At 53.1% G+C, this 25473-nt stretch overlaps 1 protein-coding gene across 1 annotated transcript in view; it reads right to left on the bottom strand.

Moving 5' to 3' along the window:
• Positions 1–25473, bottom strand: part of LOC138066520 (otoferlin-like) — a 156480-nt gene that overhangs the window by 27863 nt on the left and 103144 nt on the right. Inside the window, 16 exon segments of the mRNA XM_068936386.1 lie at positions 596–686; positions 1160–1260; positions 1844–1964; positions 6117–6300; positions 6797–6949; positions 7360–7521; positions 8248–8434; positions 8793–8979; positions 10301–10460; positions 11834–11918; positions 12818–12880; positions 13379–13388; positions 13390–13504; positions 15235–15293; positions 15598–15724; positions 17551–17646. Of these exon segments, the coding sequence (XP_068792487.1) occupies positions 596–686; positions 1160–1260; positions 1844–1964; positions 6117–6300; positions 6797–6949; positions 7360–7521; positions 8248–8434; positions 8793–8979; positions 10301–10460; positions 11834–11918; positions 12818–12880; positions 13379–13388; positions 13390–13504; positions 15235–15293; positions 15598–15724; positions 17551–17646 (1901 nt within the window).

The raw sequence follows: 25473 nt of genomic DNA, 5'->3' as shown, positions 1-25473 counted from the left end.
GTTGTGCTTATGGCATTTTGCAGTGGCTTCAAGCCTTGTCTTAAGCATAGTCTCTCCCCTTTCCCTGACTCCACTACAAATCAGCATCTGGCAGTTCAGAAGAGGGGACATAGAGGCTTTCACATGTCACATTCATCACTCTGTTGTATGCAGCTGGCTAATGAAGCTTCATTGCGTCAGCTGGATAAACCACTTGGTCTTTGCACAGCTCCTTTCCAATACGTTGGCCTACCAGCTCCAAATACCCAGGCTAGAGCTAGCCCTGCAGCATCTATACTCGGCAGAGTCCCCTACATTCCTGCTTTCCCCTCTCCTGAACTCTTTGACAATAAAGCGACTCCTTTTCTGCACTCCAAGATTTCTTCCCAATGAAAAGCAGAGCGTGATGGAGGGGACGTAGTGGTGTGGACCCAAGGGTCATGTGGGACCTGTGCAAGACAGGAAGTGCTCTTGGGTCCCCCTCTTTAGCAATAAACCTCAAACCACCAATCCGCAGAGACTGGAAGTCAAGACCCCTAAGGACCAAGGTTCCCCACCGCATTGATGGGGTCCATCCCCATTCCCGAATCTTCCTCCCCAGCTGAATCACACTTACCAGCTCCCTCATGCAGGACTCGAGTCTTTCTCGATCCAGCCTCGTGCGGGAAGAGTGGTGCCGGTCCTTGTCAGCTAAGGTCACAAAGCGCCTGATGGAAAAGCTCGTCAGCATGAATCCTGCGAGAGCCTGCTGGCTCTCTGCAAGCAGCCTTGCCAGGCTGGATCTCTGCTAGCAGTAGGGCACTTGCCTACACGGAAGCGCCCTTGTTCTTTCAGTGTGCGCTGCAATCGCAGCCAAGTGGCCTATTTACACCCAGCACTCAATGACGTGCATGAGGAGAAGGTGCCGCTCAGGCACTAGCCTGTGGAGGCCACAAGACTGAGTCTGTGTGGCTTTCATCACTGGCTGGGGGTCTTTGGAATTCAGAGGCGAGTACCACCTCGCCCATGCTCCAAGGCAGAAGGCAATCAATATGGTGGTGTGCTAAGCCAAGAAAATGATTGCCTATCATCTCGGAGCATAACGCAAGGGGAGCTCATGCTCTCAGTCCCATGATCTTGCCCATATCCCGGCTGAGAGCACAGGTCTGTGGTGGGCAGCTTTTGCTAGTCTTTTACTCACAAGCACCCACTGCTCAGATCCTCCAGGACCCCTCAGAGCCAGCGCTCCAGCTGTGGCTTCTCACTCTTGATCGTTTCCTGCACATCACTGAGGCCTTCCTCCTGGAATGGCAATGGGGGGGAAGCAGTGAAGGGGGCAGTGGAGCAGAGCCCCACAGCAGGCTGAGGTTTAGCACCACAGCCACTCCATGAAGAGCAGCCCTGGCACTGCCAATAGCACACACCTGCTTCTTCCCCAGGCTTTCCTGCCTCAGAGCTCAGCTCTGGCACATGTTTGGCTGGGGGAGGCTGGCTTCAGTTGATGTGAATTTCACCTCTCTCCACCTGCAGGCATCACAAAGGCTCCTCAGCAATCAGTTCAGGCTACAAAGGAGGCTCTGCCACAAAAGGGGCTCACTCCAGGAGTCCAGGCAGGTAAAGTCTCCCACCTTCCTTCAGCCTTCCGGGGGACACTCTGGGTCTGACCCACACCAAAATTCATTCAACCCCCAGGGTTTGGCCATTCATTCTGTGGAGTGTTTAGTATTGCGGAGCTTCCTCTTTCCTGGCATGAGTTTGATAAAGGCTCTCTGCAACGGTCTGGCCCTGCTTTGTAACAAGCTGCAGAGACATGCAGGGAGCCTGGATGTGCCAGGAATGGCCTACCCCATCCCCTGAGCCAGCTCCATCCCCAGCACCTACTGGCCACCTTGTCTGCAATCTTGTCCATGATGGTGGCATTATACAGTCTCCGGCGCTGGTCTGGCCACCAGCTCTTGATGTACCTGCAGGCCTTCTTCTCAAAGTATGGCAGGTGGAAGCAGTTCCTGCAACAGGAAGCAGAAGGATGTTCTGTGGTAGGACCACTCCCAGACAGGAATGGCCATTGCCCCCCACCTCCCCCAGCATGTCAGAGTGCTGGGATGGGGAAATGGATATACATGAAGTCAGGCCAAGAGGAAAGGCGCTGGGAGTAGCATATATGAATTGCACGTTCAAGGACAGAGACTCCATCTCTCCTAGCACCCTTCCGCATCTGGAGTACTGTGTCCACATCTGGGCTCCCCAATACAAGAGAGACATGGAGCTCCTGGAGTGAGTCCAGCAAAGGGCCACTACGATGATGAAGGGACTGGAGCATCTCCCCTAGGAGGAAAGGCTGAGGGAGCTGGGACTCTTCAGCCTGCAGAAGAAAAAATTGAGGGGGAATCTCATCAATGTGGACAAGTATCTGAAGGGAGGGCGTCAAGAGGAGGAGGCCAGACTCTTCTGCGTGGTGCCCAGCGACAGGGCGAGAGGCAACGGGCACAAACTGAAGCACAGGAACTTCCATATGAATAGGAAGAAAAACTTGTTGACTGTGAGGGTGACAGAGCACGGGACCAGGTTGCCCAGACAGACTGCAGAGTCTCCTTCCTTGGAGATATTCAAAAGCATCTGGACACAGTCCTGGGAAAAATGTTGTAGGTGACCCTGGTTGAGCGGAGGTGGGGGTTGGACTAGATGATCCCCAGAGGTCCCTTCCAACCACAACCATTCTGTGATTCCTAGCACCAGACCGGTCCCCACCCAAGCCCACAGCTGGGCCAGCCATGCCTGGGAGAAACTTTCCCCTCCCAGCCAAGGCCCACCCAAACTGCCCCCAGGCATGCCCTGCCTGGGTTAACCCCTGCCTCTGCCCAGGGAGGGTTGGGGCTGCATGCATTGGCCAGGTGCTCCAGTGTGACAGCGCATGCAGGCAGACACCATGAGCGAGCACAAGTGAAACCAAAGCACTAACACCCTATTCTGAAAGCCAGCGAGCATTTCTTATAGACCCCCCTGGCCTTCACAACAGGCAGAGGTCTCTGCTGTTTGCAGAGCTGCCAGATTTCCATTCGTCTGTGGGATGGACGTGGCATGGAGAGACAATAGTCATGGCACAGAAAGGGGGGGGAAGAGCCAGGATCACAGGCATGCCCTGCAGAACAGGTTCATGCTTCTGGTTTGCCCAAGGCAGCCTGAGCATCCGCTGTGAGCCAGGATTCACCCTGGATAAAGCCACTGCAGATCCTGCTGCAACTGGAATCACCCTTAGGTTACAAAACAGCTTCACTTCATCTTGTGAAGCTATCTGGGTTATTTTTAGCCAGATGATGTCAGCAGAGTCCCACAGTTGATGGGGAAACTCCCTGTGCTCTGATAAGGCAGTAGGAAAAGCAAAGCCCAGGGGAATACGCTCTGTAAAACATCTGTGCTTTCCATCTCCCTTCTGCATTCACCTTCCCAATGGGCTGCTTAACAAGTGCAGCAACCCCAGGCAGACAGTTCTATCTAGAATGCAAACAGCCTTGATTCAGGTTAGTCTCTTCCATTTCCCAGTTGAATTAAGTCAGTCAGTTAATTTTGATTAGCAACATCTATCTGCTGGTATAATAGTTACAATAATCCACTTCCAATACATCTCCTCAGGTTAAATCCGATTAGCCTTCCTGAGTACAAGTCCTTTGTATTCAAATCTTGGCCAGGGATGGCGTGCAGCCTAGACACACCAAGACCCGGGTCCTGATCCCATTTGCTTCTGGGCTTTCTGAAAAGCCTTCTGAAGCTCCAGGTGCTTGCGGTAGTGATAGGCGCCACACAGGCAAGTGTGGGACTCAGGATGGTGCAGCCCCTAGAAGAGGGGTTTGCTCTAGGGTGCTCCCCAAGAGTTTAGGAACCCCGGGTGCACCACGGCCAGAGCCACCACACTGTGGGGGTGCCGTAGCCTCATGAGTGCACAGCATGAGTGCAGAGCAAACCTAGTCAGCAAAGGAGAAGGGACACCGCAGACTCACACTCTAAGCATCTGGATACCTTGGAATTGCGCACTGATAGCTGCTGACTGTGCGCACTGATAGCTGCTGACTGTGCGCACTGATAGCTGCTAAACGTGCAACTGTTAAACATGCACACTGATAGCTGCTGAATGTACTGATAAGCATCCTGTTGACCATCCTGTTGGCATCCCTACTGTTATCACCTAAGACCATCCGTTCCATTGTCCAGCTATGGTCTGGCACTGATCAATGAACTAAGCCCGGGAAGGATAAAAGACAGTAAGCCACATACCTCTGTGTGGACTCGGACTCACCGTCAGCTGGCCTGCGGACGCCACAACCCACCCATCAGCGGGGACGCCCCTGATGCCAACTGCCAGAGAGAACCTGAATCCTCTTGGCGCAGCTCGAGCGTGGTGAGAACAAGCCGGGGAAAACTATACCGCAGGGCTGGCCCATAAGGACAAGGAAAGGGCGAGAGCGGTCATTATACCGTGCATCCGAGAGCAGTCATTGTACTGGGCTTCCGTGGCTTAACCATAGAGCTCTGATACGTGGGGGTTTTGGATTCCTTACTATACTACTTAGCCTTGTTATACTTGTAGATTGTCTGCTGGTCATGGTTTAGTGTTGTCCAGTGTCCGTCATACGTGCAGAAGCACTTAGATCTAATACATTCTTACATCTGACAAAGAACCATCTCCAGTTCAGTGCAACTAACCCCAGAATACAAAAGAATCCCGGACGCCCCACTAGTGGCACGTCACAGGTAGAAAGCATCGAGTAGACTCACATTTGCAGCTGTCTGGATCACCTGTCTGTTAGGGTAATTTCTACCTGCACATCGCAAAGAATTGCCTCAATTCTACAGAGGGAGAACCTGAAGCAGAGAGAACAGAACTCATCTGCCCAGTGAAACTCACCAGTTTTGGCAGTCCCAGGAATAGGATCTACTTTCCCCATATCCTGATTCTCTGACACTGACACACGAGAACGAGGCATGCCAATAGTTAGAGGGAATGGGAATAGACAGACTGACCAAAAGAGAGAGAGAAGCTACAAATCTAGACACTGAAAGGATTAAGACTTTTACCCCAAACTCCTGCTAACCCATTCTCATGAACTTCCTCCAGCAGTTTCTGCATCCGCCCCTCTGTGTTTGTGACCTCGGCTAGCTTTTCAGATCCCAAGCGATTCCAAATGCACCTTGCCCCAGCACAAATTACCTTAATTACTGAAATCTATGCCTTATTTCAAGGTAGACTTTTTGCCAATCTCTAAACGGTCTCCAGGATGCTTTCACATGTCAGGCAGCTAGAGAAATCAAAGACGCAAAGCCCAGGCACCTCCCTCCCTCTTTCCTCCCTGATGGGCAGAAGTGCGTTTGTGCATTCACACATTTGCTGTGGCATCAAAGGGTCCTAGGCAGGGACCTTTCTTTTAGGCTGGTTTTCTGAATGTCTGAAACTTGCATGTGCAGCAGTCCATCTGCTTTTTTTAATGCCAACCAATGATTTTTGAATCCACTGGTTAACTTTCCCCTAACTTGCCACAGAGGTAGAGCGTTAAAGGTGTGGATAGCTAGGAGCGCTGGGCACATAACTGGCTGCGTAGATGAGAGAGGCCCTCTGTAGGGTAGGCTGAGAGGTCAACTCAACCTTTATGAGACAACAGGCAATCGACAAGAGTGATCAGCACTGTAGGCAATGGTGGTGGGTGTTCAGCTCTTCTTAGCTGTAATACCCAAGATGGGGTCTCTACAAGCACTTAGCTAAGCTCCCTTCACAGGGTACAGAGAGCTAGCGGCTGCTGCTGCTCCGAGGGCTGGCTGGCTGAATGACTCTCCAGGTTCCAGGGACTGCACTGACTCCATCTCTGCTGACTCTCGGGGGAGCTCAGATACCTGGCACACATGCCAACACCTTCGGACAAGGAACTAAGTCATATCTCTCCCCACGAGCTTTTAGGTCTGCTGCTCCCATCAGCCTACAGACCTTTCAGAAACCAGATGCTAATTCCCTCTCCTGCAAGGCAAGGGAGCACACTGCCTCTCTGTTTCCCAGCTGCTGGCAGGAGACAGACCCCTCCTACCTCACTACAACACTGCAATGTCCCTTCCCTCACTTTCCCCTTGCCATGCCCAGCAAGGCCGCCCTCTGGTGGCCAGGAGGGCACACTTACCTGTCTGTGACCAGGGGTTTCATGGGTTGAGATGAGCAAAGGGAGACCAGCTCTCCATCCTCATCACCGTCTTCCTCACTTGAGTTCTGCAGCAGCTCAGACTCTGCTTCGTCCCCATCCTCTCCATCTTTCTTCCTCCGCAAGGTAGGCTTGGCCATGCCATCAATCTGGTTCCCGTAGTTACCTCAGGAAAGAAGTCACAGGGCTATAACTCACACTGGGGTTAAACGGCCTCAGTCACCTGCCTTTAATTCAGGCTGGGGAGCAACTTCCTCTGCAGGAACCATGGGGGACAGTGGAGTTCAGCTTTCTGAAACCCTGACCAGGGATTACAAACTAACAACAGAAATCTGTCCTCTACTCATGCCCCCTTCCAAGCCACTAGAAACATACATCCTTCCTTTGGTGGTTAACCTCTGGAAACGCAAAGCCAGGTGCTCTCAACTGAGAGATGGAGCAGATCCACTGCTGACAGGAGATCACGCAGCAAAGAGCTCATCTGGGGACACGCATGGCTTGTGCCAATGAAGTAGCCATCACCTTCTTCCTAAACTGAGAGCCTCGGATGCTCTGTCAAACGTTAGCATGGAAAGAGGGGGTAAACAGCCTGCTTTTGGCCTTGGCTCCTGCAGTCTCTGCCGGGCATGTTTCAAAACCAACCTCCTCAGAAAACCACCAACCTATTGTGACCTCAGAGTTGATGGGTTTGTCACCAATCTTCCTGTCCATCACGGTAGCTTCCAGGAAGGCTCCAAAGAGGAAGAATTCCTCCATTTTCCCAGGACAGTTCTGCAGGAAAAAAACAGGCAAGTAGGATACAAGGTTAAGGTCAGCTGGATGGACCCTTAGGAGAACAAGCCACAGGGCAGGGGGTCCCAGAAGGCCACATTCGGCACCTTGAACACCTACACAGGCTCTATGAAGGGGACGTGCCACTGTCTAGGTTTTCATGGAGACTATGAGGGTTTTCTCTCCCTCTGCTCAGGCCTTCTAAGAGATAGGTGTCTGGCTGAACTCGGTGTCTAGGCTCACTGCATGTTCCTTTTGAATGACCATAAAACCTGAAAAATCTTTGCAAGATTTGTTGTTGTGCTGGGGGATCCAGCGCTTGTAGTGCAACACCAAATAAAATCCTCAGTCTATGAGACCAGACATAACTACCAAGGGGACTGAGCAAACTATCACTAACACCCAGCACTTGTCACTGGCAACCAAAGGGTCAGGGAAGACTCACATCAGCAACTCATCTCCAAGATCTCCACAGCAAGGCTTATCAAAAGCCTGGCCCGGAAAGAGATGCCTTCACCCAGACCCTCATTCAGATCTTGGTGCTCATCCATCAGGGTGTAGTTCCGAGTGGAGCCGTACATGTTCACCCAGGCACGGCCAAAGGTGGGCAGGAAGCCTGCAGGAGACCAGACACACACGTAGTGAAGGGGATGTGCAAGAAGGAGGGCATGGCTTTGTCTCAGGGCTCAAGCTGGCTCATGGAATGGCATCACTTCCCTGCTCTGGGTATTGTACTACAGGATTGAGCATGCGTATGTGTGCGTGCGCGTGCACATGGAAAATACACACTTGCAACGACACATGGAGATGATTTTGTGGTGACAGCAGTGAGGGGGATTGTGCAGCTCACCACGCCAAAGACACACACAACTACTCCGTTGGGCAAGCCACCCAGCATGAGGCAACAGAGAGGAGAAACCCTCATTAGGCACCTTCATAGAGCCCTCTCTGCTTTTACATTGGTCCTGTCCACATGTGCGCTAGTGCATTTGTGCATGTGTGTGCATTCGTGTGTGCATGTGTCTGTGTGAACATGAGAGCCTGTCAGATATTCATCCATTCATGGCCATGAATTTTCTGGAAGGGCCAGTTGTTCTTGGGTGTCTTTTCTTTCAAGTTTCTGACTGGAGGCATGTTATGGGACTTGGTTTTCAGGGAATGGGTGCCCAGTGATCTCAGAAAACCACTGCAGGGAATAAAGGTCTCTCCTACTGGCCACCAAGGAGCAGCTGTCTCCAGGGCTGGGGAAGGAGCCTGGGCTATTTTGCTAACTCTCTGCCAATGGGAAGTCTCTCTCTACCATGAAGAGGGTGTCTCAGTCCTCCCTTCATATTAGCTTTACCTTTGTCTCCTTCGTTAGAGACCTCCCACCAATCAATGAAATGGGTCCCAATGGCCACATCATGGACTTTGTCAGAGTCTCGGACCTGGATCTTTATCCTCTTGCACAATGGGGGGAACATTCCTGTGAAGACTATTTGCTCATTCCAGAGGGGCTCGTAGCTGCTCTTCCGCACAGATGTCTTCCCCTGCCAAGTGGGAGGAGAAAGCACATGTTTCACAAGGGTCTGAGCCCACAAGCCACCCACCTTCTTTCAGACCTCAACTCCTCCCCTGCTAATGACCATGATAGCAACACGTGTTCTGCTCGGGACTTTCTTCTCCCAAATAGAGACTGCTGGAGACTGCAGACTGCTGCAACCCCCTCGTAGTCTGGGCAAGAGAAGGGAACGTGGCACAGGACAAACAAGCAGCTTTGTCACACAGGTCAGCATCTACATGCCAGGACAGCTGAGATCATCCTTGGCCACGTAGTCCCAAACCTGCATAATGGCTAGCCCTGCTCACGTTATCATGTCACAATAGAATAGCAAGTAGCTCACCCACCTTCTGCCCTGCAAAGAACACCTCCACATCGGGGTCCACCAAGTCCTTGTTCTCCCCAATGAGAGCCTTCTTCACATTGGCCATGAGGCTGGTGTTCATACGGGGCAGTCCCTCAGCTCGATAGATCTTTAGGTAGAAACGAGCCCATTGCTGCTCCGGAGGGACCCCATCTGGAAGGAGGAGGTTCCTGCAGCATCAGAAAACAGGACTCAAAACAGCTCCTGGGCCTGGCAGGTTTGTCAGGAGAGACTTGCAGAAGAGGGAGAAGCTGCCCCACTTGTGGAGCACAGGCTGTGAGGAGGTGGAAAGGTAGCCATTTCTGCAGCCCTATATTTTATCATAGTCCTGTTCCTGCCCACCCTCCTGATTCAGGACGGGGAAGGGCAGTTTCATAAGGGAAACCTTATGGCAACACATTGAGGTGCCTCAGAGACAACCTGCATCTTTCTAAAGGGATACAATCATTATCAGCAGTGGAGCCGAGGGAGGGGAAGACTAATCTCTACCTAGTTTAGACATCTGCAGCAGCCCAGATGAATGGGATGTTAGAAGGGCCTTTACCTTTGGAAAAGGCCCTCATACCCTGCCAGGGTATAAGGAGAACTGGGGTGGTTATACTGGAAGGAAATTTGAGCTCCGTGAAATGGCTTCTCGTGGCAGGTCTTGCCTCTTCCCTCTTCCCCGAGAGCTACAGAGGATGCTGTGAACAACAGTTCTAAAGGAACTTTGTCCGCGATAAAGTGGGATAATAGCATGACTACAGCATGGAACAATAGTCCAAAAGAGTTCACATGCTGCTCTAAGCCCCTTGGTGCCCAGCAAGTCAAGAAGGCTGTACTAGCATTTTCATACTAGCGTGATAAGCTTAGTTGCTGACTACTTGGGCAGAGGCTGAGAGATGGACTTGCAAGTCTGTGATCGCACTTGGAGATATTTAATTGACTTGAAACACTCAGGGCTACGTTTTAAACTCGCTTGACTCTTCTTGCATGGCCTTTCAGATGCTCTGGGGAGTTGAAGAGCTCTGCCCACTCATGTCACCTGGCAAACACTTACACAAACTGCTCCTCTCTGTCCTTGCACTGGGTAGGGAGACCTCAGCCATCATTTCCCATCTTCCCTTCAACCTCACTTCTGTGGCTCCCATTCAACGGCCAACTGGAGCAACAGCTAAAAAGCACGGACATTATGTTGGTTCACATCAGGCTGGTGCTGGTATGCAGAAGTGAACAACCAGCAGCAGAGGGTCTGAACTGATATAAAGGACTGGTCTGTAGTGATGTGACCAGGATTTGCATCAGTAATCTAGCAACTCTTCTCTTTCCAAGAAACAATCTAGTTGGCACTTCTGATTGCAGTGCACAAGTTAAGCATGCCTATTAGAGGGGCTGTCAGCCTAATTGGGAAGGGGTGCTGTCCTTACTGAATAATCCAAAATAAAGTGACACAAAAAGCTCATAGCTCATTCCCAAGGAAGGATACAGGAAATCGGCTCTGCGAATCCTTACCCCTCAATATCATCCTCATCTGTCTCATTGGCTTTGTGTGGTGTCTTGATGTTGTCCCCTTTCCCTACCACAGCAACGTCACACTTCAGATAACCTTTAAGTCCAGCAGTGAGATCCTCAGGGTCAGAAAGGATGGCCCATTTGTGATAGAACTGGTGCTCTGAAAGCCATGGAACAAGACAGACATTTATCACAATTACAGGAATTACTGTGAGCACTGGGCATGTCTGTCCACTTGACTGCAGAAGCCTGCATGCATGCCTAAGAGACATCTTCAGGTGTGAGGAATTCCAGACAGAACCCCCTGAAAATCCATTGGGAGAATCTGCCTCATGTTGAAGACAGAGAAGCAATGGGATAAACTGCTTGCAGAGGTGTGGAGTTTCCATCACTGGACATTTTTAAGGCCTGGTGCCTCTTAGATGGGCGAGAAAGATCTCATCCTTCTGTGGAGTGCATCAGAGGAGACGCTCTCTTAAGGTACCTTCCAGCATCATTTGCTGAGCACCCCTGAAACGGAAACTTAGCTCTCAGGACTCTTCAGAGGGGCAGAGTGCTACAAAAAGGCCTGATGCATAAGCTAAGATAAAATCCCAGTGATTCTGGATGTCTCTTCTCTAAAGGGAAGTTTCAGGTGTTCCTTACGCTGGCATGCTGCAAGCCCTGGGCCCTCCAAGGAGCCATGCTCTTCTGTACAGAGCAGGCATTTCTTAGTCTCCTCTCCTGCAGACGGGTTTGCTTCATCAGTCTGCCAGACACGTTCAAGACGATTCACTGATTCAGTGACTTTTCAGGCAGAAGCTCAGCGGGGAGCCTGTCACGGAGTAGGGCTGATCCTTCCCAAGAGCAAGGGTATGGACTGAATGACCTCTCCAGGGACCCTTCTGGACCTCCTTTATACTAATCCCAACCATGCCTGCTTTCGCTGCGCACAGCGAGTGCAGGATGCTGAAAGCTTCCACATTTCTTTTATGGTTCTATAAAACAGGCTTCCCTGAAACAGAGGTCCTCTAAACAAAGCCCACGATAGCACAGTGGATTTTAGTAGCACTCATTGGGCCCCTCTGTGCTAAGTCAAGGCAGGCTGTAGCATCAGTGAGCAACATGACATTCTCACAGAAGCTCTAATTAACCTCTCTTTCTTTGCACACTGGGCATCTTCCTGTCTTGGTCTAAAGGCCAGCCACACAGGGCTAGACCTTCAGCTCTCGGAAAGGTCAACATCTTGCCTAAGCAAGCTAATCTAAGCTTCTTAGGAGGTCAGTGGAGAGAGAATGGCACATCTGAGGACAATTCTACCTGCGTGCATTATGCCTTATCCTAGAATGGGATATACCATCTTCTGGAGAGGCTGAGGGCTCTTTTCGGACTGCAGAAGGAGCCTAGATGACATGCTTGCACCTGGGATACTAAAATTAAGTTGACTAAGTGTTGCCAAAGGAAACTAGTGACTGCCTGGCTACCTTGCCAAGACATTTGTTTGATGGTGAAGGTAGGCATCTATATGACCCCTTGCAAATTGTGGTGACATACCAGGCTGGGTGTAAACAGTTCCAACATCCACCTTGAAGGAGCCTACCAAAGTCCCACTGCGCAAGAGATTTTTTGAGTGGATCACCTGAAAAGCGAGGGAGAACAAAAAGTCAGAGCTTTTTCTGTGCCCAGCCATGCTGGGAGGGGTAGGGCTGTTTCTAATGTTTGACACTGAACCCTTCTAAAGGATTTGATGCATCTTGCTTAGTCCGGGCAGGAGATATAATCACTCTATGAAGCACAGTGTGGTTGGCAGCTCTTGTTTAGCAGTCTTGCAAGCAAGTGTACACTTGGATTCAACAGAAAAAAAAAGTAAAAAAAAAAACCATCTTTGAAACAAGATGCAGTGTTCCAGCTACTATGGCACCAAACACTGAGACATTCTGCTCAAGGAAGTGTCTCAAAGATGCTTGAAATCTATGCTTTAATTCCCTTCCTGGGAGAAATTACACAGCCAGACTATGCATGGGATAGATGTGGATGCTCCTAGCCAGCCTGCTTTGATCTGTGAATCTATGAATCTCCTTCCTAGTCTTCCTTTGCGGCTCTGGGGAGAGCTGGAGCCTCTGTTTTGCTCTCATTATTTACAACTCTGAATTTCCTCAAGAGCTGTACCCACCCTCATGCTTCAGGGAATCCACTGGCAGCCTCAGGAAGCTCTTGCTTCTCCCCAAGCCTAAAGAGACATCCTGAGACAGGCTTAGTTTTGCCTAGCTAGGAAATACCAGAGAGCAGCCACAGAGGGAACACGAGTGGAGGGGTGTGTGGCTGCAGCAATAAGGACACTGACAGAGGGATTGGGGGGGTCTGCAAAGGAGGTGAGGCTCGTAGGACATGAGGGCTCAGAGAGAGGGACTGAGCACCTCCGCTCCTGCCACAGGTCTCGCATCATCAAGGGTCTTAAATCCATCCCAACAAGTAAGTAAAATGGGTTGGTTTCCACCAAAGCCCACTGAAAAGGGCAACACAACCATGCTCACTTACGGACAGCTTGATGATCTTATCGAACACGACATCTGGGGGAACATGGAAATCAAAGACAAAGTACTGAAAGAGAAGGAGCATGCGTGAAAGCAGGGAAGCAGGCGTGGACTCCTCCTGAATTGAAGGACAACATTATGGTCCATATCCCACCAACAGAGACGTGTCTGGGCAGAGGAACAGCCTGCAGTTCACGTCACAGCTGCAGAGGGACCCACGTCAGCCCAACAACTGACAGCATCAGTGATCTCAGAAACTAAAATAAAGCATTAACTTCTTGGAAAGACTCAGAAAGTGGGCACAGGATCATTTAATTTGAAACTGATCAAGTAAGGGGTTTTGTTTTGCTTTGGTTCTTTGTCACCATTTTGTAAAATACCAGAGGGCCAAGGTTTCATCCCTCCTTCTGCATGGTTTCTGATTTCATCTTACTCCATCTTACTTACTAACAGAAGAAAAAGAAAAAAAAACAAAGTCAAATAAATGTAACTTGCTGTCAAACTGCAGTGTAGGCCTTGAGGAGCAACGAGCCTGGAGCAGCACCTCAGGAAAAATCCAGCTCACCTCATTGTAGGCAATTAGTCGAGTCCTTCATGGACGTGCATTTCTTTTCATCTCCAACCTCCACACAGGCCACGGGGTCCATGTTGAGCTCAACCAGCTGCCGTGACTCAATGACTATGATGTAGTCTGTATGGGGAGAGAGATTCATGGACCTCCACCTCAGCTGCCCTAAACTGTGTCTCCACCTGGCTCTCCTCTCCAAGGTGCTTTCAGTGCCGGGGTGGCAGCTGGGTAGTCTCTCTTCATCACACAAAAGGGACAGGGCTGCTCCTACAAGCCTGAGAGAGCTGCGGCATGGCATGGGAGGTAGGAGCATCAGAGCAGCCCTGTCCGTTCAGATGGCTCTTCTGCTCCAAGAGCACGTAAGGCACAAAGCTGAACAGATTTAGCTAAGCTGCGGGAGCAGACACTCTGCTACTGATGCCCTAACTGGCTTAACTTGCTTCTGCTAAAAAATACAAGGGGTAAACCGCTCATAAAAGGAAGCTGATAAAAGACAGCTGAGCTCTCTAAAGAAGAGGACAAGACTGCCTGGCATTGATTGCTGCACAAACTGACTTACTGCAGAGGAGCTGAGCTGCAAATGCAACCTCCTACCCCTCACCCAAAGCTGCACCAGCTTAACAAACCCAGCTCAAATCCCTTCCTCATTTCAAGGGCAGCAAGGTAGGTGCGAATACTCTCAGACTCCTTCTGAGGAGGTAAGCAGCTAAGGTCACTGCTCTGTTCCCTCACCATTCCCAATGAAAACCAGCCTTGTGATACTCCTGTTTGCACTGGCCAATTAACTGAACCTCTTGCTCTGTCTTGCACATAATTCGTCTTGCACCTTCCTCCTTCTCCTTACATTCCGATTATACTATTCCCGAACCAGGGACACTCAGTCCTCGTCATCCTCGCAACTTGCTTTAGGCTTTTTATGCGTATAATTAAACCTCTTCCACATACTGCTCTACTGCATCTTCTGATGTCAACTGGTCTCTCATGGGATTTAGAAGTGGACGCCGTATATGGTCTACAATAAACCTTTAACAACAAATCATTATTTGCATTGGTCCCAGACATCCCTAGGAACGTGCTACTGCACTAACACGCAAGGACAGAAAAGTAAACGGCTGCCGAATCAGCATGACTCAGGGAAAGCGAGAAGAGGAACAAGATAACAGCAACCGGGCACCAACCTACCAGAGGAAATCCAACGAGTACTGCCAGCCAGGCCTCGTCAATTGGGAATGCTAAAACAGGTACTGAAAGCCTTTGGAAATTAAGAGAACTGTGTTGGAGATTGCCTGCTTCAAACCCTGATTAAGCTGGGCTTTCTGGGCTTGTCACAATGGACAGCAAATCCAGTTAACTACTTGAGATATAGCTTATCACTCTAGCATTTAAACAGCAGCTTTTTGAAAGTCATCCTCCCACAGGAACAACACCTGAAACAGTCGTTCACACATGAGCCAGCCTTCAGACTTAACAAACAAATTGTCAGTTGCTTTTGTGAGCGCAGTACATTGAAACCCGCGCTGGACTCACTCCCAACAACGCCATGCCAAGGTCCATAACCTGGTGCACGGGGAGGAGGCACAGCCTCGGTGGGACTCCAGCAAGCCTAGGCCTGCTCAAGTGACTGTCAGTCCTTCCTCCTGGTCCCAGAGCTGTCCCACAGGCCATCGGGGACAAAGGCTTCAACTAAGAGATTCAGCTCCTCAAGTAACTACTCTGCTGATAGTTGTGGTCCAAGAAAGTGTGAAAGAAAAGTTCTCAACTCGCCTCTTCCTCCCCTTAAACACTCCCTGTGAAATGGTCTCTCTCTGGGCTCTGAACCCCCCGAGCTGAAGTTGGGGGCACAGCGTTGTCACCTACCTGATAATCCATCGGCCTCCCAGCACTCGGCTCCATTTTGATATCAGGCTTGGACCTTCCAAAGGGCAGGAAAAAAGACCTCTGTCAAACAACAGAGGAACTCACTGCAGACTGTGACAGAGCATTTCCCAGGGTTACTCCTCGCAGTGCCAGCTCTCTTGGCATGAGAGGAATATAAACTCCAGGGGCTGTGAAATGCCACTGAACATTCTTTGTTCAAGCGTTTCTGAAAACAGTTGCATGGGGCAACGTGATTTCCAGCATAGCTCAGCTCAGGGAACACATGGCTCTGGGGAGCAGGCACGTCTGAGAGTTTGCCATCACCTCCTGGCTTGCACAAGCTCACATCTGGCCTTCACCTCTTGTTGGAGACACTGGTGGTTACAGCCGTGATGGAAGCCAAGGAGACTGTGTCTGGGTCCAGTCCACCTCCTAGTCTCATGGCTTTTCGGCCCAGGTCTTCTGCTTCCAAAACAGCAGGTTCCTCTGCATAAAGGCACACAGACAAAAGAATGTCTTTTGTTGTTTCCACTCGGTGGATAATTGAAGACTCCGAGAAAGGTAACCAATACATCCTATCAACCTCTCCTGGTAATACAAAGAACAGTGGTCACCTGGTCAGGCCACAGACAACCTGGTTTAAAATGGATTTTAAAAGAGGTTTGCGTAGCGTGACACATTATTCCACCTGTGCTGTGTGCCAGCACAGTTTCATGAAGGCAATAAACTTTGGAAAACTGAAATCCGACAAATGAGCAATGCAGACTTCACGAGGTAAAAGAGCATGTGAACATGTGCTGCAGCTCTAACTGCCATAAGGTGATGCACTGCTGAGGATGAAGGGAGGTGGGGAGCTGCTTTAGGGTCACTGGTTTGTTTCGTTGGCACAGGGGGAAATACTACCAAAACCACGCATAGAGCACAGACATCGCTTTTGGGAAACAGGTTTCCTACCTCGTGGCTAATCCAAGACTTGGATCAGTTGCTTCACCATAGTCTGGCCCGGTTCTGTGAGATAATACAGAAATAACCTTGGGCTTCAGCTGAAGTGAGGGGGATCTAGGCTGGATGTTAGGAAAAGCTTTCCTAGGTGGAGAGAGGCACTGCAGCAAGTTGTGTGTGAAAAGAGTGTCCTCATTTCCACTGAGGGACCTAAGCAGATTCCATCCTGCCACGTGTGGGTGGAGGGACAGACCAGCACCTTCCCAGCTCTGCTTGCAGTGATTCAGTGGGTTTGTTTGACCCGAGCAGAACTGGCAATCTGCCTGGGATGGCAGAAAGAAGCAGACCACCACTCAGGAGGGATGCTGGGAGGACTACGCCCTGTGGAGGGCAAAGGGGGAGGAAGGATACACACAGCTGTGAGGCAATGACCACATGAACAGTTGTTGCAACTGTTCCCCCACCACTGGTAAATCTACATGTGAATGTACTCCACAATCTGAGAGTACAGCCTTTTCATGCCTTTGCATCCCAGATGGCTTTCCTCATCACCTTAGGTGAAGTCTTCACCACAAGAAGAACACCCTTTCACTGGGGAGGGCAGGAAGATCACCAAGGTTTCAGTATTATGCCTCTACAGTCTGCCAAGGCCTCTACCTCTATAGTGTCTCAGGCCAAATCCCTCCTTTCTTCTCTTAAAAGCTGGCTGAACAACAACAAAGATTTGCCCATGAAGAATATCTAAAGCAACATTTGGTCTTCCTCCACAAAAAGGCATTCCCCAATTTCTTTGTCACTGAAACATCATAGTTTGAGCCGAATGGAAACAACAACAAATTTCCGATCGCTAACCACCTTCTGCCTTTCCAGAAAGGTGTCCCATTTCAGCACTGTAGCAGGTATCGAGACCTTGGAACGGACAACCTTGAGGCAACAGAGCCCTACCTCTCACTGTGCTGCTGCAACGCTATTCATGCAGGTCTCCATGCATCACAGAGAAGCAGTGAAAGGGCTAAATCACGCTTTTTGCTCTTACACTTGCAAGTAATCCTTAAAATAAGCCAGAAACTGCCCACCTGACTTCCAGGTTTCACCATGATCTCACAAAGCGGGTGAGATCTGGCAAAGCCTTCAGTGTAAGGCTCTCTCCATCTATCCCTGCTTCCCAGATTCCCCCATGCAGACCCTCTCTCCAGCCTTCACCCTGTCCACCAAATGCTCCCTGTCTAATCCCTGAGTTACCAACAGCATTGATGTGTGCCACTTACAGGGCACAGCCGGGGGGGGGTCTCATCCGTAAGTGGATGGGACCAGGGGCTTTCCTGGAACAGCAGTACTGGATCAGGGAACAACCTCCTCCCAGCACCTACCTTGCTTCCAATGATCATCCTTTGGTGGACGCATCTTGCCAAGCTTCATGGCTGAAAAAACTCCTTTCCCAGCTCTGGGAGAAGACGTTCTTTCTTCTGAAAGAACTCATTGTATCCTGTACTTTTAGTGGTGTTCTCTGTGACACAGGGGACAACAGGAGGTTTCACAGAATCACAGAATGGTTGAGGTTAGAAGAGGGACTGCTAACTTCCTCCCCCAGCTCCTTTATCTGGCAATACAAAGGGTCAACCACAGCACACCTTGCACAGGAGAGCTGACTGTCAGCCCAGGCCTCACAGAAAGGCCCCAGGCACTCCCTGCAGCCTGACACCTGCAGAGCTGCATCTGCTGTCTGAGGGTCTGTCTGGGTTGAAGCCTCACACACAGCTGAGGCAGCACCTCCAACAGCCACTGGGGAATGTGCTCTGCAGCATGTCATGACCATGCCCCAGGGAAGGACACACCACTGCAGAAAAGGGAGAGGCACCTTCTTTGCCTGCTGCCCAAACTGCTGCCTCTGCCAGCCCCACTCTGGGAGCTGGGCTCTAGGCCTGGCTCTTATATAGGCCTCTGCCCAGCAGTGACTCACAAGGGTGCTTGACCCACCCAATCAGGAGCCACCTGAAACAAAAGCCCCAACTCCCTCTGACCAGGCCAGCCCAGATTGCTCCTTAGCAGCAGCCCCACCTAGCTAGGACTTCCCAGAAGTTAAGTTAAGTCAAGGCCCCCTGCAGTAGTCCTTGCCTAGCTCTCCCTTCCTGCTAGCAGCAAGCACTGTCTAGTTCCTCGGGGGTCCCCAGAAAGCCTCCCCAACTTCCAACAAGGCCCACAAAAGGCCCAGGCAGAGCCCAGACACTGCTGCGCAAACTGCTGTGTCTGTTTGCTGCCTCTGTTTGCTGTGCTCTGCAGCTCATCGCTGCACCATGACAAGAACAGGTGCGTTTTCACCAAAACAGAGCCGGCTCTGCCTGTGCAGTGCAGATGTTGCTGTTGCCCTCTTCTCAGCACCCCCCCACCACCACCACAATCCTTTCTTGGCCTCAGCAGCTCAGCACGGCCATGCCCACCTCTCTGCCTCTGGGCTGCATCCTGCTCTGCCCCGGCCTGTACCTCCCCCTGCTCCTGGGGCACCTGCCCAGGCCACAGGCACACACTAGTGCCCTCCCCATTCCAGCACCTGCCACAGGGGCAGACCTCTGCAGCCAAGGCCTCCCCTTAACCCTGCCTCCCGCCTCTCTGCCCAAAGCTCCCCGTCTGCCGGGGGGGAAGCAAGGAGGCTGCGGCAACAAGAGCCACACAGAGAGTGAGGGAGGGCAGCTCCTCCGTGCGCTTTGGGGGAGCTGGTCTTGTCATAGGTTTGCTCAGGGGATCTGGGCCTTGTGTTGGGGGTGCTGGGCTTGTTGTGGGGGTGCTGAGGGTCACTGAACTTTGTGTTGGGAGTGCTGAGGGGATCTGCTTGTTGTGTTGGGGGTGCTAGGTTTGTTTTCGGGCTGCTCAGTGGAGCGGAGCCTTGTGTTGCGGGTGCTGGGGTTGTCATGGTGGTGCTTAGGGGATCTGGGCGTTGTGCAGGAGGTGCTGAGCCTTTTGTTGCGAGTGCTAGGCTTGTCGTGGGGGTGCAGAGGGGATCTGGACCTTTCTTATGGGGCTGCTGGGCTTGTTTTGGGGGATCTGGGCCTTGTGTTGGGGGTGCTGGGCTTGTGGGTCTGCTGAGGGGATCTGGACATTGTGTTGGGACTGCTGGGCTTGTCATGCAGGGTGCTGAGGGGATCAGGGCCTTGTGTTGGGGAGAGCAAGGCTTGTTGTGGGGGTGCTGAGGAAAGCTAGGTCTTGTTTTCGGGGTGCTGGGCCTTGTTTTGGGAGTGCAGAGGGGATCAGGGCCCTGTTTTGGGGGTGCTGAGTAGATCTGGGCGGTGTGTTTGTTGTGTTGGGCTTGTGGGAGTGCTGAGGGGATCTTGAGCTTGTATTGGAGATGCTGGGCTTCTGGTGGGGGTGCTGAGGGGTCTGAGCTTTGTGTTGGGGTTGCTGGGCCTTGTGTTGGGAGTGCTGGGTCTTGTGTTGGGGGTGATGAGGGAATCTGGGCCATTGCGTTGGGGGTGCTGGGCCTTGTGGTGGGGGTGCTGAGGGGATCTGGGCTTGTTTTTGAGGTGCTGAGCTTGTGTTGCAGGTGCTGGCCTTGTTTTGGGGGTGCAGAGGGGAGCTGGGTGTTGTGTTGGAGGTGCTGGGCCTTGTATTGGGGGGATCTGGGTGTTGTGTTGGGGGTGCTAAGCTTGTTTTCAGGCTGCTCACTGGAGATGAGTGTTGTGTTGGGGGTGCTGGTCTTATCATGAGGGTACTGAAGGGGATCTCGGCGTAGTGTTGGGGGTGCTGGGCTTGTTGTGGCTGTGCTTAGGGGGTCTGGGCTTTGTTTTCGAGGTGCTGGGCTTTGTTTTGGGGGTGCAGAGGGGATCTGGGGCTTGTGTTGGGGGTGCTGGGCTTGTCATAGTGGTGCTGAGGGGATCTGGGGCTTGTTTTAGGGGTGCTGGGCCTTTTTTACGTGGTGCAGAGGAGATCTGGGGCTTGTTTTCGAGATGCTGGGCTTGTGGTCGGGGTGCTGAGGGGGTCTGGGCATTGTGTTCGGCGTGCTGGGCTTGTAGTGGAGGTGCTGAAGGGATGTGGGGCTTGTTTTCAAGATGCTGGGCCTTTTTTTGGTGGTGCAGAGGTTTATCAGGTACTTGTTTTGGAGATGCTGCGCTTGTGGTGGGGTTGCAGAGGGGATCTGGCCATTGCGTTGGGGGTGCAGAGGGGATCTGGGCCTTGTGTTGGGGATGCTGAACTTGTCATAGTGGTGCTGAGGGGATCTGGGCTTGTGTTGGGGGTGCTGGGCGTGTTGTGCGAGTGCGGAGGGGATCTGGGGCTTGTATTGGAGGTGTTGGGTTTGTTATGGGGCTGCTGAGGGGATCAGGGGCTTGTATTGGGGGTACTGAGGGGATCAGGGGCTTGTTTTCGAGGTGCTGGATGTGTTTTGGGAGTGCAGAGGGGATCAGGGCCTTGTGGTGGGGGTGCTGAGGGGATCTGGGCGTTGTGTTGGGGGTGCTGGGCTTGTGGTGGGGGTGCTGAAAAGAGCTAGGTCTTGCACTGGGGGTGCTGGGCTTGTTGTGGGAGTGCTGGGCTAGTGGTGGGTGTGCAGAGGGGATCCTGGTGTTGTGTTACGAGTGCTGGGCTTGTGGTCGGGCTGCTGATGGGATGTGGGCCTTGTGTCGGGGGAGATGGTCTTGTAATGGGTGTGCTGAGGGGATCTGGGCCTTGTTTTGGGGTTGCTGAGGGGATCGGGGCATTGTGTTGGGGGTGATGGGCTTGTGGTAGGGGTGCTGAGGGCATGTGGGCATTGCGTTGGGGGTGCAGGGCTTGTGGTGCAGCTGCTGAGGTGATCGGGGCATTGTTTTGGAGGTGCGGGGCTTGTAGTGGGGGTGCTGAGGGGATCTGGCCATGTTTTCGAGGTGCTGGGCCTTTTTTTCCGTGGTGCAGAGGAAATCTGGGCATTGTGTTGGGGGTGCTGGGCTTGTGGTGGGGGTGCAGAGGGGATCTGGGCTTTGTGTTGGGGGTGCTGAGGAGATCGGGGCCTTGTATTGGGGGTAGTGAGGGGATCAGGGGCTTGTTTTCGAGGTGCTGGATGTGTTTTGGGAGTGCAGAGGGGATCAGGGCCTTGTGGTGGGGGTGCTGAGGGGATCTGGGCATTGTGTTGGGGGTGCTGAGGGGATCGGGCCATTGTGTTGGGGGTGCTGGGTGTTGTTTTTGGAGTGCTGGGCTTGTGGTGGGGATGCTGAGGTGATTTAGGCCCTGTTTTTGTTGTGTGGGGCGTGTGGGAGTGCCTAGGGGATCTGGGCTGTGTGTCGGGGGTGCTCAGGGGATCTGGGCGTTGCGTTTGTTGTGTTGAGCTTGTGGGAGTGCTGAGGGGATCTGGGGCTTGTTGTGGGGGTGCTGAGGGGATCTGGGCATTGTGTTGGGGGTGCTGGTCCTGTCATGCAGGGTGCTGAGGGGATCTGGGCCTTGTGTTGGGGAGAGCTGGGCGTGTCGTGGGGGTGCTGAGGAAAGCTAGGTCTTGTTTTAGGGGTGCTGGGGCTTGTTTTGGGAATGCAGAGGGGATCAGGGCCTTGTTTTGGGGTGTGCGGAGGGGATCTGGGTGGTGTGTTTGTTGTGTTGGGCTTGTGGGAGTGCTGAGGGGATCTGGAGCTTGTATTGGAGATGCCGGGCTTCTGGTGGGGATGCTGAGGGGTCTGGGCTTTGTGTTGGGGTTGCTGGGCCTTGTGTTGGGAGTGCTGGGCTTGTCGTGCGGGTGCTGAGGAGATCTGGGCTTTGTTTTCGAGGTGCTGGGCTTTGTTCTGTGGGTGCTGAGGGGATCTGGGCATGGTGTTGGAGGTGTTGGGCCTGTCATAGGGGTACTGAGGGGTCTGGGCCTTGTCTTGGGAGTGCTGGGCCTTGTGTTGGGGGTGCTGAGGGGGTCTGGGCCATGTGTTTGTTGAGTTGAGCTTGTGGGAGTGCTGAGGGCATCTGGGGCTTGTTTTGGGGGTGTTGGGATTGTGGTGGGGGAGCTGGCCTTTTTTGGGGGGTGCAGAGGTGTGCTGGGCGTTGTGTTGGAGGTGCTGGGCCTTGTTTTGGGGGATCTGGGTGTTGTGTTGGGGGTGCTAGGCTTGTTTTCGGGCTGCTCAGTGGAGCTGGGTGTTGTGTTGGGGGTGCTGGGCTTGTGGTGGGGGTGCTGAGGGGATCTGGGCATTGTTTTCGAGGTGCTGGGCCTTGTTGTGGGGGTGCTGTGGGGATCTGGGCCTTTTTAGGGGGTGCTGGACTTGTCATGAGGGTACTGAATGGGATCTGGGCGTTGTGTTGGGGATGCTGGGCTTATGATGGGGGTGCTCAGGGTATCGGAGCGTTGTGTTCGGGGTGCTGGGCTTTGTTTTGGGGGTGCAGAGGGGATCTGGGCGTTGTGTTGGAGGTGCTGGGCCTTGTTTTGGGGGATCTGGGTGTTGTGTTGGGGGTGCTGGGCGTGTTGTGGTGGTGCTGAGGGGACCTGGGTTTGTTTTCGAGGTGCTGGGCTTGTGTTCTGGGTGCTGGCCTTGTTTTTGGGGTGCTGAGGGGATCTGGGCGTTGTGTTGGAGGTGCTGGGCCTTGTTTTGGGGGATCGGGGCCTTGTGTTGGGGGTGCTGGGTGTTCTGTGCGAGTGCGCTTGGGATCTGGGGCTTCTATTGGAGATGCTGGGCTTGTGGTGGGGGTACTGAGGAGATCTGGGGCTTGTTTTGGGGTTGGTGAGGGCATCTGGGCATTGTGTTGGAGGTGATGGGCTTGTCATAGGGGTACTGAGGGGTCTGGGCCTTGTCTTGGGAGTGCTGGGCCTTGTGTTGGGGGTGCTGAGGGGATCTGGGCCGTGTGTTTGCTGTGTTGGGCTTGTGGGAGTGTTGAGGGGATCTGGGGCTTGTTTTTGAGGTGTTGGGCTTGTGTTGCGGGTGCAGGGCTTTTTGTGGGGTTGCAGAGGGGAGCTGGGCGTTGTGTTGAAATTGCTGGGCCTTGTTTTGGGGGTGCAGAGGGGAGCTGGGCGTTGTGTTGGAGGTGCTGGGCCTTGTTTTGGGGGATCTGGGTGTTGTGTTGGGGGTGCTAGGCTTGTTTTCGGGCTGCTCAGTGGAGCTGGGTGTTGTGTTGGGGGTGCTAGTCTTGTCATGAGGGTACTGAACGGGATCTGGGCTTTGTGTTGGGGGTGCAGGGCTTGTGGTGGGGGTGCTGAGGGGATCGGGGCATTGTGTTGGGGGTGCTGGGCTTGGGGTAGGGGTGCTGAGGGGATCTGGGCATTGCGTTGGGGGTGCAGGGCTTGTGGTGCAGCTGCTGAGGTGATCGGGGCATTGTTTTGGAGGTGCGGGGCTTGTAGTGGGGGTGCTGAGGGGATCTGGCCATGTTTTCGAGGTGCTGGGCCTTTTTTTCCGTGGTGCAGAGGAAATCTGGGCATTGTGTTGGGGGTGCTGGGCTTGTGGTGGGGGTGCAGAGGGGATCTGGGCTTTGTGGTGGGGGTGCTCAGGAGATCGGGGCCTTGTATTGGGGGTAGTGAGGGGATCAGGGGCTTGTTTTCGAGGTGCTGGATGTGTTTTGGGAGTGCAGAGGGGATCAGGGCCTTGTGGTGGGGGTGCTGAGGGGATCTGGGCATTGTGTTGGGGGTGCTGAGGGGATCGGGCCATTGTGTTGGGGGTGCTGGGTGTTGTTTTTGGAGTGCTGGGCTTGTGGTGGGGATGCTGAGGTGATTTAGGCCCTGTTTTTGTTGTGTGGGGCGTGTGGGAGTGCCTAGGGGATTTGGGCTGTGTGTCAGGGGTGCTCAGGGGATCTGGGCGTTGTGTTTGTTGTGTTGAGCTTGTGGGAGTGCTGAGGGGATCTGGGGCTTGTTGTGGGGGTGCTGAGGGGATCAGGGCATGGTGTCGGAATTGTTGGGTTTGTCAATAGGGGTACTGAGGGCTCTGGGCCTTGTCTTCGGTGTGCTGGGCCTTGTGTTGGGGCTTGTCGAGGGGATGTGGGCGGTGTGTTTGTTGAGATGGGCTTGGGGGAGTGCTGAGGGGATGATGGGCTTGTTTTGGGGGTGCTGGGCTTGTGGTGGGGGTGCTGAGGGGAGCTAGGTCTTGCACTGGGGGTGCTGGGCTTGTTGTGGCAGTGCTGGGCTAGTGGTGGGTGTGCAGAGGGGATCTGGGTCTTGTTGTGGGGGTGTCGGGCTTGTCATGGGGGTACTGAGGGGTCTGGGCCTTGTCTTGGGAGTGCTGGGCCTTGTGTTGGGGGTGCTGAGGGGGTCTGGGCCATGTGTTTGTTGAGTTGAGCTTGTGGGAGTGCTGAGGGCATCTGGGGCTTGTTTTGGGGGTGTTGGGATTGTGGTGGGGGAGCTGGCCTTTTTTGGGGGGTGCAGAGGTGTGCTGGGCGTTGTGTTGGAGGTGCTGGGCCTTGTTTTGGGGGATCTGGGTGTTGTGTTGGGGGTGCTAGGCTTGTTTTCGGGCTGCTCAGTGGAGCTGGGTGTTGTGTTGGGGGTGCTGGGCTTGTGGTGGGGGTGCTGAGGGGATCTGGGCATTGTTTTCGAGGTGCTGGGCCTTGTTGTGGGGGTGCTGTGGGGATCTGGGCCTTTTTAGGGGGTGCTGGACTTGTCATGAGGGTACTGAATGGGATCTGGGCGTTGTGTTGGGGATGCTGGGCTTATGATGGGGGTGCTCAGGGTATCGGAGCGTTGTGTTCGGGGTGCTGGGCTTTGTTTTGGGGGTGCAGAGGGGATCTGGGCGTTGTGTTGGAGGTGCTGGGCCTTGTTTTGGGGGATCTGGGTGTTGTGTTGGGGGTGCTGGGCGTGTTGTGGTGGTGCTAAGGGGACCTGGGTTTGTTTTCGAGGTGCTGGGCTTGTGTTGTGGGTGCTGGCCTTGTTTTTGGGGTGCTGAGGGGATCTGGGCGTTGTGTTGGAGGTGCTGGGCCTTGTTTTGGGGGATCGGGGCCTTGTGTTGGGGGTGCTGGGTGTTCTGTGCGAGTGCGCTTGGGATCTGGGGCTTCTATTGGAGATGCTGGGCTTGTGGTGGGGGTACTGAGGAGATCTGGGGCTTGTTTTGGGGTTGGTGAGGGCATCTGGGCATTGTGTTGGAGGTGATGGGCTTGTCATAGGGGTACTGAGGGGTCTGGGCCTTGTCTTGGGAGTGCTGGGCCTTGTGTTGGGGGTGCTGAGGGGATCTGGGCCGTGTGTTTGCTGTGTTGGGCTTGTGGGAGTGTTGAGGGGATCTGGGGCTTGTTTTTGAGGTGTTGGGCTTGTGTTGCGGGTGCAGGGCTTTTTGTGGGGTTGCAGAGGGGAGCTGGGCGTTGTGTTGAAATTGCTGGGCCTTGTTTTGGGGGTGCAGAGGGGAGCTGGGCGTTGTGTTGGAGGTGCTGGGCCTTGTTTTGGGGGATCTGGGTGT

The sequence above is a fragment of the Struthio camelus genome, chromosome 3 (genome assembly GCF_040807025.1).
Source record: "Struthio camelus isolate bStrCam1 chromosome 3, bStrCam1.hap1, whole genome shotgun sequence".
NCBI classification, from domain to species: domain Eukaryota; kingdom Metazoa; phylum Chordata; class Aves; order Struthioniformes; family Struthionidae; genus Struthio; species Struthio camelus.
Note: the sequence above shows the minus strand (reverse complement) of the source record. Positions and strands in the feature narration are given on the sequence as shown.